A 19,642-nucleotide genomic window follows, 5' to 3' on the forward strand; every position below is an offset into this window, starting at 1 on the left:
TTTTTATCAGTATGTCTTTATAGTGTGGGAGGAAACCGGAGTACCCGGAGGAAACCCACGCAAACACGGGGAGAACATACAGACTCCATGCACCATGTTGCCCAATAGTCGTCAGTGTGGCCCTGATCATGATAGCGCCTCATGACGTAGATGTAACTTAATATAGAAGTCACTTGATCCGTGAACATGTTTCACCAAGGAAAGTCAAATAATTGGTGAGAACAGAAACCGAGCCCGGAATCTGTCTCTTAATGCAGTTGGAAACTCACTTATTCTGTGAGTACTTCTGACTGCAGAAAGTCCAGTAAATGTCAAATCCATTGGTTGAGAACAGAGACCGAGCCCGGAATCTGTCTCTTGATGCAGCAGAAAACTCACTTTGTTCTGTGAATACATCTGACTGCGGAAAGTCCAGTAAATGTCGAATCCAGTGGTTGAGAACAGAAACCGAGCCCGGAATCTGTCTCTTGATGCAGCAGGAAACTCACTTTGTTCCGTGAATACATCTGACTGCGGAAAGTCCAGTAAATGTCGAATCCAGTGGTTGAGAACAGAAACCGAGCCCGGAATCTGTCTCTTGATGCAGCAGGAAACTCACTTTGTTCCGTGAATACATCTGACTGCGGAAAGTCCAGTAAATGTCGAATCCAGTGGTTGAGAACAGAAACCGAGCCCGGAATCTGTCTCTTGATGCAGCAGGAAACTCACTTTGTTCAGTAAATACATCTGACTGCAGAAAGTCCAGTACAAGTCATATCCATAAGTAAGAACAGAGACCGAGCCCGGAATCTGTCTTTTTTTCTGATGTGTTGTTGGAATAGTGATCATATCCGGCTGGATTATTCATTGATGGAACACGATCAAACCTTTCTTTGGAATAGTGATCTGCAGAAAAAATAAATATGAATGATTATGACTGAAGTTGGAACAACTGAATATCATATATAAGTGGCACACAATGTACTACTGGCTACTGATTAATAATCTTGTGGATTCCTAGACTCAGAATGCATCATATTGGTTGGCACTAATCATTTCATGGATATCTAAGAAGTACAGATCAACCAGCCTCTGAGAATAATATCAGAGAACCAATATTCGCACTGAAAGCTCCATGAAAATAGATATGGATAATCAAATCAGTGTCATCCAATCCTATTTAGAAAGCATCAGTCACAGCAGGGATAGCAAAGAGAACAAAATTGAAGACCTCTAAAACTCAAGTATCGCCAATTAAAAAGACCATCAAAAACCTAAAAGTAAACCTAAAGTTTTTAGGTAAAAAAATCGCCCATCTAGAAGATCAGACTCTGCAAAATAACTTAAAAATGAGGGGAATTCCAGGAGGTATCCAAAATGATAGACTGCAAGCAAATCTAAAATATCTCATAAAAAGTGCAATTCCTCAACTGAGAGATTTGGAGCTTACTATAAGCTACTGAGGTCAAGATTTATACGTAATGAACTATTCTTAATGTGTTATATTGTGTTTGCATTTCTTGCTTACTAAGGACTTACAAATAACTTAAAGAGAAATATGATTTTGCCAGGTCCATACCAAGACATAAGAGTCTTCATGGACTTATCTAAAGAAACTATATCCATAAGGAAATTTTATGGGGAAATCACTACAATTCTCCAACCAAAGGGGATAAATTACTCATGGGGTTCCCCGCTAAACCTTTCCTTTCCTGTCAAAGTAATACAGTCCCAATACTAGCTTCATATGATGGAAAGAAGATACTCCAGGACTTAAATTACAAGATCCCGTAGAACGCTCCCGACAAGGCCTAAATAAACCTCATTTTTTCCACATATTACAACTAATGATGACCCTTTTTGGGCTTTACATCCCTTCCTGAATGGTACAATTTTAGGAATTTGCTCTGAAAACACCAATATTTATTCTTTATCTCCTCTACAAGAAGTGAATTGAAGGAGATACCATGAACTTTTGCTTTCATGGAAGAAAACCAATTTTCCAGTCCAGTTGCTTCCTCCAGTAGGACTTCAAGGCATCTTTTATTTGGTTTAAAATATTTGTATACGTTTTATCTGTTCTGTATTTTTAACCCCTTTTTCTATTTTCATATCAAAAATAGATGAAAATGTTAAATTTCACATTTCAATTTGTAAGATTAATAATAATGTTTTTACATTAGTTAATGTTTTCAGACACAAAAAGGAACAAATCACCTTTCTTAACAAATTTGTTGATAAAAATAATGAAGTTCCGAAGGGAGAGTTGTTACTTTATGTTGACTTTAACATTGCTCCAAACGGATACTTAGACTCAGATTCTCAGACAGGAAACTTATTCCAAAGATTAAATAATTAGATTCTCCAGAATCCAACCATCATCTCTAGGATCCAACCATCATCTCCAGAGACTGACCATTTCTCACATTTGAAAATGCAAAAACCCGACTGTCGCTCTTATTCATTCTCGTCTGGACTACTGCAACTCTTTACTGATCGGTCTCCCTCTAACCAAAATTCCTTCTCTCCAATTCATGCTGAATGCGGGAGCCAGGGACGTATGTTTGTCCAGCCGCTTCACCGACGCCTCCACCTTGTGCCAGTCATTACACTGGCTGCCCATCAGCTACAGAATACAATACAAACTTATATGTCACCCATATAGCTCTCCACAGTTCTGCACCACCATATATCTCATCCCTCAACCCACCCGCCCCCTCCATTCCGCAAATGATCTTAGACTAACATCCTCCATAACACGAACATCACACTTCCGTCTCCAAGACTTTTCTTGTGCTGCATCAGTTTTCTGAAATGCACTACCCCAAACAATGCAATTAATATCCAGCCCCCATGTTTTCAGGCTTCCGTTAAAATACCAAATACCTCTGCAAGGGAGTTCACACACTACTCCGACATAAAACCCTGTCTAGAATTGATGTAAATATGGGTGAAAAGAAATGGTGTGAACATTCCCATCTTATCTTACCTTTAAATTTTCCATCAGGTTCAACCGTAAAAAATTCTAATTTATGGAGATGTAACTATCACCTCCTCGAGGACACAATCTATAAAGACAAAATAGAAACAACATAAAAAAAATTATATAGAAAAATTAAACAGAAGGATTATCTATATATATACACTAAAGTATTCAACCTCACATATCCTATTACTACGTGATACACACACTATAAAATTATGCTAAGGTGATACTTTACTCCAATGAAACCAAGCTTTTCCTCCTCAATCTCCTCTATACTGGAGAGGCCGTGATAAACCGGGAGAAATTTTGCACATATTTTGAAATTGTCCAGTATTAATGGAAATATGGAAAGAAACTTTGAACTTTCTCCTATGAATTTCTAAACCAAATGTTACACTTACTCCACAATTAATATTATTCTCATGAGGTCTAGAAGAAGTCCCAAAATAAGCATAAATCCCTAACTAAAACATAACATTTAATGATACTCTTAAAAGGTACACAACCACAATTCAATTTGATAAAACAAACCGGTGCACAGTAGAGAGAGGGAAACTCAATCTCTACAATATCCACTCCCTCCTGTGCCCTACCTAGCCATGGAGGTTGGTACCCTATAGATACAATATGGCTCCCCCACTCACCGACGGCTGTCCCTGCTATTGCCCTGTAAACCCCCACAACCAAAGATAAAGTGCAGTGTGCATAACATAAAGTGATAATGTGCAATAATTGGGTTCACAAAAGCCTCCTAAAGACTCAGGAGGTCACCAGTGTTCTCAATGAGAACCTCTACAAACGCAGGGACAAAATAGATCCACTTAGCTTAAATCCGCCTCATGCCTCAACGCGTTTCCCCAAACTTGGTTCAGGAGGCTGATAGTAAGTTAATGTGGCTAGATACACCAATAGCAGCCACCATGCTGCCAGATTTTCATGATGTTTCAAATTCTGACAGATCTCTTGCTATATCTTTTTTGGTGAGTAAACGTTTCATCGCAACACAATGGAAGCAAATAATATTGCCATCAATATCACAAGTAATTGAAAGGATATTAATGCACAATATATATATATATATATATATATATAAAAATAAATATATATAAATAAATAAACATTTTTTTATTTATTTATACAGTATATACACATATAATCAATTCAACTTTGCGATTAGGGAAAATGTTTTTAAAAAATATATAGTGATGAATTAATGGTTTAAGTGTTTTGTTTTTTCTTTACCCAGGATAAACCCACAAGTTAAAAACTAAAATAGACGTATTAATAGAATATACCAGATATGTACCAAATTAAATGTTTGCAAATATGTAAAAAAAAAATGCAAAATTGCAATGCTAGGTTTATTACTAATAATAATGACCAGACTTGACTTTACTTTCTTCCCTGTAACTCCCCATTGTTACCCCATTCTTCCCTCCTTTTGTCCTCCCTAATTTATATTTCTTCTTAATTTTTTTTTTGTAAAATTAGTAAATGTTAAACAAATTGAACAAGATGACCGTGAGATTTGCCATTTTTAACCTACAAAAAAGAAAAACCAAAAGGTGAACACTGTCCACATTTACAATTATATTTTTTGTTATTCCAAAATAGAACAGAAATGGTGTAAGAATGGAAATAGTGGTGAAAACAAGCCTCACCTGACAATTTACATATAAATATAATAATTGGCTACAACCCAAAATTTATCAATAATAATCACTGTCTACATAGTCACAATCAGTAGAAAAAACATATGCATATATATATATATATATATATATATATATATATATATATATATATATATATATATAAAATCTACATGGAGTGAAGCATAAACTACACATTGATTAAATGATCCTCATGCTGCCAGAAATAATGTTAGTACATATCCATCTGGTCTCAACGGGAATAACAGTTTTGCCTCTTTTTTTATAAAAGTTTTAGGTTTGTGAGTTTTTAATGGTTTTATTTCTTTTTCAGATGCCTATTTCCTTTTTCTAAATTCTGGCAGTTTATGTGTACATCCTGACTTTGGTGGAGAATTTATGGCTTTATTAATCAGCTATTGAAGTGGATACATCTTGATCTCATCGTTATTGAAATAGCTGTTACATATGATGTTAAATATTGTATTTTGCATTAAATTGATATGCTATATACCTATACTTCTGTCCGGTATATATTTTGGATGAATCCTCGTAGTATTTGTTAACTATTTATTGTGTAAAAAGATGTGATTATATATATATAATTATCAATTATTTGAGTGAGGATACTTTCCAGGATATATGGATATAGGTTGAAAGAAGTTCATTATATGTGCGCTTATTCTTAGCCATTGCCTTACATGTATGCATACATTGGGGTAATTCATCTAATATATTATGGTCTTTTTATTATTTCCTTATTAGTCGTCTTATCTATTAATACATATATGAGCACTCACCATCTGTAGAGGGCCACTGCACGTTCGCAACTCTGTGCTGTGCGCTGCCGGCCGGCCTGTCGCATCTATGCGGGTCATGTGATTTTGAGTCATTTGACTCGTTCACGTGGCTCTGACGCGGCCGCAGACTCGCGTCCCATGTTGTCATGGCGCTGTACATGTCACTAATGCGGTTTCCTCCAGATTGGTTGGTGGCCGTATATAAACCCCATCCCCTCTCATCCTAAAAACCGTCCCCTGACGAAGGTTGTCGAAACGGCCGTCACGCTGTTGCCGTGCCTCTCTGCCAAACTCCTCTTGCTGTCCAGCTGACCACACAGGTGATTATTATCCTTAGAAAGTCCACTTGTAATGATTTTTTTACAAGCGGCATTTATTTAATCTCTTCATGATTTTCATCTAGTGATTTACATTATTGCTCATATTTTTTCAAGCTTTATTTAATAGCTATACACTCTCCAGTCTATTGATTAGTGGATAATTAGACACCTTCCTCCTTCTTTTTGTGCTAACATTATTTCTGGCAACATGAGGTTTATTTAATCAATGTTTGGTTAATGCTTCACCCCATGTAGATCATATATTATATATATATATATATATATATATATATATATATATATATATATATATACATATATATATATATATGCATATATTTTTCTACTGATTGTGACTATGTATACAGTGATTATTATTGATACATTTTGGGTTGTAGCCAATTATTCAATTATTATATTTATATGTAAATTGTCAGGTGAGGCTTGTTTTCACCACTATTTCCATTCTTAGGCCCTGTGCGCACTTAACGGATTTTGCCGCGGATTTGCTGCATGTTTCGCTGCAGAAAATGTTCATAACATCTCTGCAGTGAATCACCAGCAAAACCTATGGGAAAAAAAAATCCTGTACGCACTAGGCGGATTTTGACAGCTGCATGTTTTGCTGCGGGATTACAGGAAGAAGAAGCCGTGCAGAGAGTAAACACACACAGATCACACACACACACAGACATCACAGACATAGAACACATAGACACAGACACATAGAACACACATAGAAAGCAAACGGAAATATAAAAAAAAAAACACGTGGGCTCCGCTGCATATTTACCGTCCAGCCGAGGTAAGCACACAGCGGCGGCCCGGTATTCTCAGGCTGGGGAGGGAGAGGGGCAGGGTTAATGTCCCCCACCTCACTCCCCCTCCCGCAGCCGAGAATATCAGCTGCAGCTGCTCCGGCACTGTCGCATGCATTATGCGGCAGTACCGGAGTGTCCTCGGCTCTTCCTGCAGCCGTGTAGCAGTGGCAGTCAGGGTAATACAAGGAGTTAATGGTGGTAGATCACCGCCATTAACTCCAGGCTTAATCATGGCAGCGTCTATGTGACAGCTGACATGATCAACCCGTAAGTAAAGTGAAAAAACACACACCGAAAAATCCTTTATTTTAAATAAAACACAAACAAGCCTCGTTCACCCTTTTATTAACCCCTCCCGAAACAAAGCTCCGGCGTAATCCACAGCTCTGACGTCCTGCGATGCCTGCATCCAGCCGCGACTGACACAGACACTGCTGAATGCAGCCTCGCAGCGAGACAGCAGAGGTAACTCTAGGGCATTTCCCACGGCCGGTAATGTGAACTCACTGCCGACCGTGAGAAATGCAGAGTGTGCTCACAGGTACTCTATCTATCCATCTATCTATCCTTCTATCCCTCTATCTATCCCTCTATCTATCCTTCTATCTATCCCTCTGTCTGTCTATCTATTCTTCTATCTATTCTTCTGTCTATTTCTCTATCTCAGAATGAAATGACTTTTTTTTTTTTTTTTTTTCAATGTACTTTATTGCATTGAATGCAATAAAGCACATACCAACCCGCACGCGGCAAAACCGCGGCAATACCGTGAACAATACCGCAGTAAAACCGCGGCAAACCGCATGCGGTTTTCGGGTGCGGTTTGCCGCGGTTTTTTACCGCGGGTGCGGTAATCTTTGAATACCTGCGGAATTTTCTTGAGAAAATTCCATTTTCCAGTGCGCACAGGGCCTTACATCATTTCTGTTCTATTTTTGAATAATAAAAAATATAATTGTAAATGTGGACAGTGTTCGCCTTTTGGTTCTTTTTTGTTCATTAATTGTTTAGCGAATGTCCTAATATTATTATGTCTATTTATTCACGTACAATAATATATTAAGATGTTTGAATATTAATCATGTTGCTTTCACGAACATTTATGTTCGTTTTTTTTTAACCTGTTGTGAACACCATTGCTTTCCTCAATCTGACGTTGTTCATCTTTTGTTTTTGGGATCCTCAATTCTTGAGAAAGAGCCCCCTTTTCTTCTGATATAAATCTAGTTTTGTTTTCTATTCTTCCAAGTGGGCGTGACCCTCAAAATTATCTTTTTAAGAAAAGAAAAAACTTGATGATAATGCCCAGTTGACTAAAATATTAGATACATTTACAGGGAAAGGAGGGAGATATATAACAGGAACGGGGAGATACAAGAACAAAATAAGAAAAACACCGGGGATTCAGGAGAATTGAAGCATTTATAATGGGTAAAATAAATGCACATTTATGGCAAGTCACAGGTTCACTTTAGCAGATTCCAACAAAAATGCATAGTAGCTTTTTATCAATTATTATTGCCAAATACAGTTTATGTCATATCATCAGCCCCATAATCAGGAGGGAAGGATATCCTAATAATGAGTTAACAGCAGCTTTGTTGTTTAGAGGTTATCCGGCTTATTTTGCCTTTTTCTTGTTATTACACTATTGGGCTACATTAGGGCAGGTAAGTAGATAGCAACTACCTATATTAGATACAATAGAATACAAAGATCCATAATAAATAGCTTAATTATTATAGCTGACAAAAGTCACCATAGCAAATATTATTTTCAAAAAACTGACTTTGTCTAAAACATTTATAAGACATTGATAGAGACTAAATAGGCAATAATTTTATGAATATATAAAGATTTTTTTCATGTGTGCAACACAGACGAGACATACACAGATAGTGGTGATTTAAAATCAAAACAGGAAAAACTTAGCGGTGCGGGTGGATGCAGGGCTTGTTATATATATAATTATAATCCAAAGTAGATAAGAGCTCAGAAAACAGAGTGCATCAAAAAATGTAATATTGATGACAATCAGAAGGTTACAGAAGCAGCATGGCAGCAATTAGTAAAAACCCTGAACTACAGCAACAATGGACAGTCAAAAAGATGGTCCAGCATGAGATATTAAGCAAAATACATCAATGATAAGTCAATACACATCAATAGTTAAGGCCCAGTCACACTAAACAACTTACCAGCGATCCCAACAACGATCCAACCTGATAGGGATCGCTGGTAAGTTGCTAGGAGGTTGCTGGTGAGATGTCACACTGCAACGCTCCAGCGATCCCACCAGCAACCTGACCTGGCAGGGATCGCTGGAGCGTGGCTACACGAGTTGCTGGTGAGCTCACCATCAACCAGTGTCCCAGCCCCCAGCGCCGCGTGGAAGATGCTGCGCTTGGTAACTAAGGTAAATATCGGGTAACCAACCCGATATTTACCTTGGTTACCAGCGCACGCAGCTACACGTGCAGAGAGCAGGGAGCAGCGCACACTGAGCGCTGGCTCCTTGCTCTCCTAGTTACAGCACACATCGGGTTAATTACCCGATGTGTACTGCAGCTAAATGTGCACAGAGCAGGGAGCAGCGCACAATGCTTAGCGCTGGCTCCCTGCTCTCCTAGCTACAGCACACATCGGGTTAATTAACCCGATGTGTCCTGCAGCTACATGTGCACAGAGCAGGAGCCGGCACTGACAGTGAGAGCGGCGGAGGCTGGTAACAAAGGTAAATATCGGGTAACCAAGGACAGGGCTTCTTGGTTACCCGAAGTTTACTGTGGTTACCAGCCTCCGCAGAAGCCGGCTCCCTGCACATTTAGTTGTTGCTGTCTCGCTGTCACACACAGCGATGTGTGCTTCACAGCGGGACAGCAACAACTAAAAAATGGCCCAGGACATTCAGCAACAACCAACGACCTCACAGCAGGGGCCGGGTTGTTGCTGGATGTCATAAACAGCGACATCATTAGCAACATCGCTGCTACGTCACAAAAGTTGTTCGTTAGCAGCGATATTGCTAGCAATGTTGCTTAGTGTGACGGGGCCTTTACAGTAGTGAAAATTGTTGACCATTTAGTATGGTATGTAAATGATCTGAACCATTCAATCAAGATATAGATGAAAACACTTGTTACAGGGTTTTTGTATATTATATTGCGGCAGCCGCTGCCAAATAATCGCTAGCCATCACCACTGTGAGGAACCATACATTGTTAAAGAAGCACATGCTCATGTAAGAATAACCCAATAAGAATCAATAAATATTGACAATACAAAAGTTGTACTGTCGGTATCACAAGGGTTAATAAGGAATGGAACCTCCAACAGTGATAGACAGCTAGGTAGGTGGCAAGGGATAGCACAGTTTTAAGCACAACTGGTCATTAATAAATCAATAGACATCCCAAAATGACAAAATTCAAGATGCTTAACCTATAAATATGAGTGTCTATATTATAAAGGCCAGTTTGTCAATAAAGAGAAAATGCAAACAGCTGTATAAGTTGCAGAAGCGACTGCCTAATAACCGCTGACCATCACTGCTACAGGGAGCTGTCTATCGACGCGCGTTTCGCAACTGCTTCGTCGGGAGGTGTGGAGGCTGTGTATCTGGCTGTTTAAATCCCCCCATGTATTAGTCACCGACCTATGGTGGCGCGCGTCGGCTCACCGATGCTCATCTTCCTCTGCACACTGGCGTCCCGGAAATCAGAGCGCGCAAGCGCAGCCCAAATGCACCCGATTGGACGCCAGGCACAGAGAGGAGAAGCATCAGGGAGCTGGCGTGCGTATAGGCAGGAAGCCATGGGAACCATATTAGAATCAGGCAAAGCAAGGGCAAAGAGGCATATTATAAAGCCCGAAGGCATGAATAACTTGTCAGACGCGCAATACAAATCCTACAAATCAGGTGTTTACAAAACATTAACAGGAGAGGAATGTCCATAATAATAATGAGCATACTGAAAAAGTATAAGATGTTAGAACTCTTTTTGTTGTTTCTTCCTTGCATATTGCCACATGCAGGTTCCACAGCAGCAATCAATGGGGGAGAAAAAACCCAGATCTATAGAAAAAGATATACAATTAAAATCATGATTTCAGCAGAAACACATGGCAAATACCATACTACCCAAAAATAATGCACATGCATATAAACATGTGCATATCAATATATATATATATATATATATATATATATGTGTATATATACGAATCGTAGTAACCCACAGTGGCGACAACCACAATACATTATAAAAGATATGAAAAAATGAATGAAAATAAAAAATAAATAAAAAATGAAAAATGAAAATGGAAAATAAATTAAAAATAAGAAATAAAAAATAAGAAATAAATGGAAGGATGCTAAGTGGCATCACATGGGGTCAGGCATTATAAAATAAATGGCTTAAAACTGACGGCATCATTCAACCCATTTGGTTTGATGGTATCCAACACTGTGATCCATCTAGCCTCTTTTCTATGTAAGTTATTTTTTGTATCACCTCCCCTCACTCCCAGATTAACTTTATCTATCCCACGAAATCTAAGATGTCACCAGTTGCAGGCATGTTTTTCTTTAAAATGTTTTGGTATGTTTTTAAGCAAAAATATTTCCTCAGGTTTGTGAATCTTGGCGGCATTTTTAGTATCAGGGACATGCTCCAGGATTCGCACCCTGAGTTTGCGGGTGGTGAGGGCTACATAGATAAGCCCACAAGGGCATGTTGCCCAATAGACAACATTGGAGGAGCGACAGTTTATAAATTGCAAGATTTTATAGGTTTTTGATTGTGAGGAGTCCCAGAATTCAGATACCCGATCCACTTGTGGGCATGCGCCACAATCGCCACATGAAAAGGATCCCCATCTGGGACCACCACATGTCAGAAAATTGGTAATTTTCTTTGTCAGCCTGTCCTCCTATAGATCTCTTTACCAAGTTAGTTTCTCAGGAGCTCAGAAAACTTTCAGAAAGAAGAACTCACGATAATTTAAGTGGTCAGCAGTGGAAAGCACTGAGGGAACCCCAAACAATGGATGACTTGGTTATTAAACAGGCTGACAAGGGTGTGAATGTGGTTTTGTGGTCCAAAGAGAAATATGAGGCTGAGGCCTTCAGGCAGCTCGGTGACAGTCTGTGTTACTCTAGACTGGATACCGATCCGTCTGCTAGATTCCGGTCTGAATTATTTGATTTACTCCAGTTGGCTTATGATAAGGGCATTATTCCAAAATCAATATTAGAAGGGTTATTTAGTTCAATTTCCTACTACTCCAACTATATACTTTCTACCGAAAGTGCATAAAAGTTTAACATGTCCACCCGGAAGACCTATAGTTTCCGGTAATAACAACTTGCTTGAACCGGCATGTAAATTCCTTGATCATTACCTTAAGCCCTTGGTGATCACACTGTCGTCCTACATTTGTGATTCCACGGAATTTCTGAATAGATTAGATGGCATTATACTTGAGACAGAAATAATTACGTTAACAGCTGATGTTGAGTCGCTGTATACGTCTATCAGTCATGATGATGGGATGGAAGCAGTGGAATTTTTTCTTAGAACAACTAGGCTTGACGACCAACTGGTGGACCTCCTCCTATTATTACTTAAGTATATTCTCACACATAATTTTTTCTTATTTAAGGGCCGTTTCTATCTTCAAGAGAGAGGAGTTGCGATGGGGTCGGCTTGTGCGCCCTCATACGCAAACCTCTTTCTTGGACAATGGGAACGGTCTATCATTTTTCCAGATTCTGACTTTGGCGCAGTCCACATGTGGCTGTGCTTTATTGATGATATTTTTTTAATTTGGCAAGAGGAGGTCCACCAGTTGAAGGCATTTATACAGCGGCTCAACATGAATAACAAAAATATTAAACTTACCTTTACCACCAGCCGTGAAAAGATCAAGTTTCTGGACGTCTCGATTACCAAGGGCAACGATGGTACTTTATGCACTGATATCTTCCGCAAGAAAACAGCAACAAACTCCCTCCCGAGTGCCAGATCCTCCCACCCATTTCAGGTAATTAATTGCATCCCTACCGGACAATTCTTAAGGGCACGGAAGATCTGCTTGAGCGATGCTTTGTTTGAACAGCAATCAGATGATTTGAGGAGGCACTTTGGGGCCAGGCATTATTCCCATCAAACAATTCAAAAAGGATATGAGAGGGCGAAGGGGACAGCACGTCATGACTTGCTGAAGACAAAATCTAAAATAACTAACAATACGATTCGACTTATTACCCCTTATCACGCACAGTGGCGTGAAATGTCCTCCATAATTTCTAAATATTGGCCTATATTGACGGCAGATCGTGATTTATCTTCCATCCTCACTCCCAGACCGGCTATCACCCCTAGGAGGTCTAGAACATTGTGGGACTTGATTGTGAGGAGCCATTACGTGCTAAGGAAAATTACCAACTTTCTGACATGTGGTGGTCCCAGATGGGGATCCTTTTCATGTGGCGATTGTGGCGCATGCCCACAAATGGATCGGGTATCTGAATTCTGGGACTTCTCGCAATCAAGAACCTATAAAATCTTGCAATTTATAAACTGTCGCTCCTTCAATGTTGTCTATTGGGCAACATGCCCTTGTGGGCTTTTCTATGTAGGCCTCACCACCCGCGAACACAGGGTGCGAATCCTGGAGCATGTCTGAGATATTAAAAATGCCGCCAAGATTCACAAACCTGAGGAAATATTTTTGCTTAAAAACATACCAAAATATTTTAAAGAAAACCATGCCTGCAACTGGCGACATCTTAGATTTCGTGGGATAGATAAAGTTAATCTGGGAGTGAGGGGAGGTGATACAAAAAATAACTTACATAGAAAAGAGGCTAGATGGATCATGGTCTTGGATACCATCAAACCAAATGGGTTGGATGATGCCGTCAGTTTTAAGCCATTTCTTTTATAATGCCTGACCCCATGTGATGCCACCCAGCATCCTTCCATTTATTTTTAATTTTTTATTTCTTATTTTTTATTTATTTTTATTTATTTTCCATTTTCAGTTTTCATTTTTTATTTATTTTTTATTTTCATTCATTTATTCATATCTTTTATATTGTATTGTGGTTGTCGCCACTGTGGGTTACTAGGATTCGTATATATATACATATATATATATATATATATTGATATGCACATGTTTATATGCATGTGCATTATTTTTGGGTAGTATGGTATTTGCCATGTGTTTCTGCTGAATTCATGATTTTAATTGTATGTCTTTTTCTATAGATCTGGGTTTTTTCTCCCCCATTGATTGCTGCTGTGGAACCTGCATGTGGCAATATGCAAGGAAGAAACAACAAAAAGAGTTCTAACATCTTATACTTTTTCAGTATGCTCATTATTATTATGGACATTCCTCTCCTGTTAATGTTTTGTATACACCTGATTTGTAGGATTTGTATTGAGCGTCTGACAAGTTATTCATGCCTGCGGGCTTTATAATATGCCTCTTTGCCCTTGCTTTGCCTGATTCTAATATGGTTCCCCCCAGTGGCGTAACTAGAGTTGGATGGGCCCCGGTGCAAAGTTTAGACCTGGGCCCCCCCTCCACATACACAGACACTTGGGGTAAGGCATACCTCGCGGCAAATTTTTAGGCCACGCCCCCTAACCACACCCATTTCACAGTCACGCCCATATCCACTCCCCATCCACACCCATTCAGCAAGGACACGCAGGCAGCCGGCGGGCCTCCAGCATGGACACGCAGGCAGCCGGCGGGCCTCCAGCATGGACACGCAGGCAGCCGGCGGGCCTCCAGCATGGACACGCAGGCAGCCGGCGGGCCTCCAGCATGGACACGCAGGCAGCCGGCGGGCCTCCAGCATGGACACTCAGGCAGCCGGCGGGCCTCCAGCATGGACACGCAGGCAGCCGGCGGGCCTCCAGCATGGACACGCAGGCAGCCGGCGGGCCTCCAGCATGGACACGCAGGCAGCCGGCGGGCCTCCAGCATGGACACGCAGGGAGCCACAGTGAGGCGGCCGGTCGCCCACACAGTGAGGTGGCCGGTCGCCTTCACAGACAGGCGGCAGGGGGGCGCCCGCACAGACAGGCGGCAGGGGGGCGCCCGCACAGACAGGCGGCAGGGGGGCGCCCGCACAGACAGGCGGCAGGGGGGCGCCCGCACAGACAGGCGGCCGGGGGGCGCCCGCACAGACAGGCGGCCGGGGGGCGCCCGCACAGACAGGCGGCCGGGGGGCGCCCGCACAGAAAGGCGGCCGGCCGACCGCACAGACAGGCGGCCGGCCGACCGCACAGAGAGGCTCCGGCCGGGGGTGAGGGGGGGGGAGGGAGGGAAATCAGCGCTGGGGAGATTTTACTGTACCAGCAGCAGCACAGGCAGCGCTCCTCTCTGTTATGCCACGTCTACTGGGATGGTAGGAGGGAAAAGCAGGGAGGCGGAGAGAGAGTGGGTGGGCGGAGCCCGGGAGCCGGCCGTCCCGATCGTGGCAACGGGACAAACAACGTAAAGCGTGAAAGTCCCGCTGTATCCGGGACGGTTGGGAGGTATGGGGTAAGGGATAATGACACTGACACTCGGGGTACAGGATAATGACGCTGACACTTGGCTCTCACCCACAGCACCCTGAAATCCCTCTATCAGCACCCAGCTTTCCTATGTTCTGATATTTATCTTGTCCTCAGCACCCAGCTTTCCCATATCAGAGCATGAGAAAGCTGGGTGCTGAGAGATGTATATCAGAACATGGGAAAGCTGGGTGCTGAGAGATGTATATCAGAACATGGGAAAGCTGGGTGCTGAGAGATGTATAGCAGAGCATGGGAAAGCTGGGTGCTGAGAGATGTATATCAGAACATGGGAAAGCTGGGTGCTGAGAGATGTATAGCAGAGCATGGGAAAGTTGGCTGCTGAGGGAAAGAGCCTTTTTCCCTCAGCACAAAACATTTCCATCCCATACTTATATCTTTGTCCCCCCTGTATAAAGTTCTCAAAATACTATAACAGCCCCCACATAGCCTTCCAAATAATTGTATAAAGGGTCTCACATAACCCTTCATATATTAGAATGCAGATACATAGCCCTCCATATATTATAATGCACCCCCATAATCCTCCATGTATAAAGTAGCCCTTCAATTATAATGCATTTCCCATAGTTCTCCATGTATTAAAATTCACCCCATAGTTCTCCATATATTATACTGCACCACATAGTCCTCCATGTTTTATAATGCACTTCCATAGTCCATGTATAAGGTAGCCTCCATAGTCCTCCATATATTATAATGCAGCCCCCATAGTCCTATATGTATTATAACACAACCCCATAAAACTTCAGATGGTATTATGCAGCCCCATACTCCTCCATGTATAATTCACCCCTATATTCCATGTATAAGGTGTCCCTTCATTTTGTATTATACAGCCCCCCCCCGACCTCCATTTTAATGCAGCCCTATAGACCTCCAGTATAATGCAGCCTCGTAGACCTCTATGTATATTACACCTCTATATTCAATGTATAAGGTGTCCTTCATGTTTATTATGCAGCCTCACCAGGCCTCCATATATAATAATGCAGCCAACCTCTCCAGGCCTCCATGTATAATATAGCAGCCAGCCTCCCAGGCCTCCATGTATAATATAGCAGCCAGCCTCCCCAGGCCTCCATGTATAATAATGCAGCCAGCCTCCCCAGGCCTCCATGTAGAATAATGCAGCCAGCCTCCCCAGGCCTCCATGTATAATAATGCAGCCAGCCTCCCCAGGCCTCCATGTATAATAATGCAGCCAGCCTCCCCAGGCCTCCATGTATAATAATGCAGCCAGCCTCCCCAGGCCTCCATGTATAATAATGCAGCCAGCCTCCCCAGGCCTCCATGTATAATAATGCAGCCAGCCTCCCCAGGCCTCCATGTATAATAATGCAGCCAGCCTCCCCAGACCTCCATGTATAATAATGTAGCCAGCCTCCCCAGGCCTCCATGTATAATAATGCAGCCAGCCTCCCCAGGCCTCCATGTATAATAATGCTGCCAGCCTCCCCAGGCCTCCATGTACAGTATAATGGAGTCTCCCCAGGCCTCCATGTACAGTATAATGCAGCCTCCCCAGGCCTCCATGCACAGTATCATGCAGCCTCCCCACCCCAGGCCTCCATGTACAGTATCAGGCAGCCTCCCCACCCCAGGCCTCCATGTACAGTATCATGCAGCCACACCACCCCAGGCCTCCTTGTACAGTATCAGGCAGCCTCCCCACCCCAGGCCTCCTTGTACAGTATCAGGCAGCCTCCCCACCCCAGGCCTCCATGTACAGTATCATGCAGCCTCCCCACCCCAGGCCTCCTTGTACAGTATCAGGCAGCCTCCCCACCCCAGGCCTCCTTGTACAGTATCAGGCAGCCTCCCCACCCCAGGCCTCCTTGTACAGTATCAGGCAGCCTCCCCACCCCAGGCCTCCATGTACAGTATCATGCAGCCTCCCCACCCCAGGCCTCCATGTACAGTATCATCCAGCCTTCCCACCCCAGGCCTCCATGTACAGTATCATTCAGCCTCCCCACCCCAGGCCTCCATGTACAGTATCATGCAGCCTCCCCACCCCAGGCCTCCATGTACAGTATCAGGCAGCCTCCCCACCCCAGGCCTCCATGTACAGATGCAGCCTCCCCACCCCAGGCCTCCATGTACAGTATCATCCAGCCTTCCCACCCCAGGCCTCCATGTACAGTATAATGCAGCCTCCCCACTCCAGGCCTCTGACCACCGTGTACTCATATATATATAAAAAAAAAAACCAAGTACTCACCGCTCTCCTCCTTCCACTGCTGCTCTGTCCTGACGTCTCCTTGTTCCACTGATGCTGTACTCCCGAGTCCCTGCTCTCCTCCTTCCACTGCTGCTCGTCCTCCCGGTGCTGCGGTCGGCGTCCTCCCTCCCTGCGCTCTGTGCACTCAGCACAGCAGTCGCACAGGAGTGACGTCACCGCACAGGCACAGGGGCAGAATGATGATGCAGAGCGGCGCCGGCCGCTCTTTGCTTCATTATTACTGTGCGCGGTGACGGGGGAGGGGGGCCCCGGTGCCGCCGCTGACATCGGGCAGGAGGGCCCGGTGTCGGGGGCGGCAGCGGGACATATAGTGGGCGCGTGCACTGTGATAGATCAGCGCAGCTTCTCTCTCACTGAGAGGAGCTGGCTGCTGATCTGCCGGGTCCCTGCGGGCCCCAAACCGCCCGGGCCCGGTCGCGATCGCGACCGCTGCGACCGCGGTAGTTACGCCACTGGTTCCCCCGGCTTCCTGCCTGTGCACGCGCCGGCTACCTGATGCTTCTCCTCTCTGTGCCTGGCGTCCAATCGGGTGTCTTTGGGCTGCGCTTGCGCGCTCTGACTTCCGCGACGCCAGTGTGCCGAGGAGGACGGGCATTGGTGAGCCGATGCGCGCCGCCATAGGCCGGTGAGTAATACATGGAGGAATTTAAACAGCCAGATACACAGCCTCCACACCTCCCGACAAAGCAGTTGCGAAACGCGCGTCGATTGACAGCTCCCTGTAGCAGTGATGGTCGGCGGTTATTAGGCAGTCACTTCTGCAACTTATACAGCTGTTTGCATTTTCTCTTTATTGACAAACTGGCCTTTATAATATAGACACTCATATTTATAGGTTAAGCATTTTGAATTTTGTCATTTTCGGATGTCTATTGATTTATTAATGACCAGTTGTGCTTAAAACTGTGCTATCCCTTGCCACCTACCTAGCTGTCTATCACTGTTGGAGGTTCCATTCCTTATTAACCCTTGTGATACTGACAGTACAACTTTTGCATTGTCAATATTTGTTGATTCTTATTGGGTTATTCTTACATGAGCATGTGCTTCTTTACCAATGTATGGTTCCTCACAGTGGTGATGGCTAGCGATTATTTGGCAGCGGCTGCCGCAATATAATATACAAAAACCCTGTAACAAGTGTTTTCATCTATATCTTGATTAAATGGTTCAGATCATTTAGATACCATACTAAATGGTCAACAATTTTCACTACTGTAACCATTGATGTGTATTGACTTATCATTGATGTATTTTGCTTAATATCTCATGCTGGACCATCTTTTTGACTGTCCATTGTTGCTGTAGTTCAGGGTTTTTTACTAATTGCTGCCATGCTGCTTCTGTAACCTTCTGATTGTCATCAATATTAAAGTTTTTGATGTACTCTGTTTTCTGAGCTCTTACCTACTTTGGATTATAATTATATATATAACAAGTCCTGCATCCAACCGCACCGCTAAGTTTTTGCTGTTTTGTTTTTAAATCACCACTATCTGTGTATGTCTTGTCTGTGTTGCACACATGAATAAAATCTTTATATATTCATAAAATTATTGCTTATTTAGTCTATATCAATGTCTTATAAATTTTTTAGACAGTCAGTTTTTTGAAAATAAGATAGCAACTACCTACCTGCCCTGCTGTCAGCCCCTCTCCCCCGGCTCAGAGCTGTCATGTGACTGCTACAACCGTGATCTTGCTGCTTCCTGTGATGTCACAACGACAAGTGCAGGAGCATATGCTCGTCTTGCAGATGGGCATCACAGCCGACATCCTGTAGCCGCCCTGGCGTCCCCCCTTTTCTCTGCACCCTTCCACACATCCCATAGTGCAAGGGTCTCACTGCTTGTACGCTGCATGCTGCTGGCAGCGCGCAGGCTAATGGCCCCCTTGCTGAACGCTGGCTGTGCTGGGGCAGTAAGCGCTGTATATCAGATGACCGATTCCCGGGTGCTTGCAGAGCCTCTGTATACAGCGATGATCAGTCGCCGGCCAAGCAGAGGTAGCAGCTGATCTGTGGAAAAGCTGCATAGAGAGTGCATCTCTGCACAGCGCCTGGGAATCTGTCCTCTGATATAAAGCGCTGACTGCATGGCCCCCTGCACAGGCAGCGATCAGCAAAGAGGCTGCGGGCGCAAGAGGCTCGTCACAGGGCACCGAGGGAACCAGGACAGGTGAGAAGGATTTGTGTTTGTTTTTTTGTGTGTGTAAAAAATGGCAGACTAGGACAGAA

At 43.1% G+C, this 19,642-nt stretch overlaps 1 protein-coding gene across 1 annotated transcript in view; it reads right to left on the minus strand.

Annotated features, from left to right (window-relative positions):
* Nucleotides 1-416: 416 nt before the first annotated feature.
* Nucleotides 417-19,642, minus strand: part of LOC142254361 (protein spinster homolog 1-like) — a 39,460-nt gene continuing 20,234 nt past the window's right edge. The window contains exons 11-12 of the mRNA XM_075325407.1: nucleotides 2,969-3,047; nucleotides 417-885 (exon numbers count right to left, since the gene is read on the minus strand). Of these exons, the coding sequence (XP_075181522.1) occupies nucleotides 3,010-3,047 (38 nt within the window). The 3' untranslated portion in view covers nucleotides 417-885; nucleotides 2,969-3,009. The remainder of the gene's footprint in view (nucleotides 886-2,968; nucleotides 3,048-19,642) is intronic.

The sequence above is a fragment of the Anomaloglossus baeobatrachus genome, chromosome 10 (assembly GCF_048569485.1).
Source record: "Anomaloglossus baeobatrachus isolate aAnoBae1 chromosome 10, aAnoBae1.hap1, whole genome shotgun sequence".
Lineage (NCBI taxonomy): Eukaryota > Metazoa > Chordata > Amphibia > Anura > Aromobatidae > Anomaloglossus > Anomaloglossus baeobatrachus.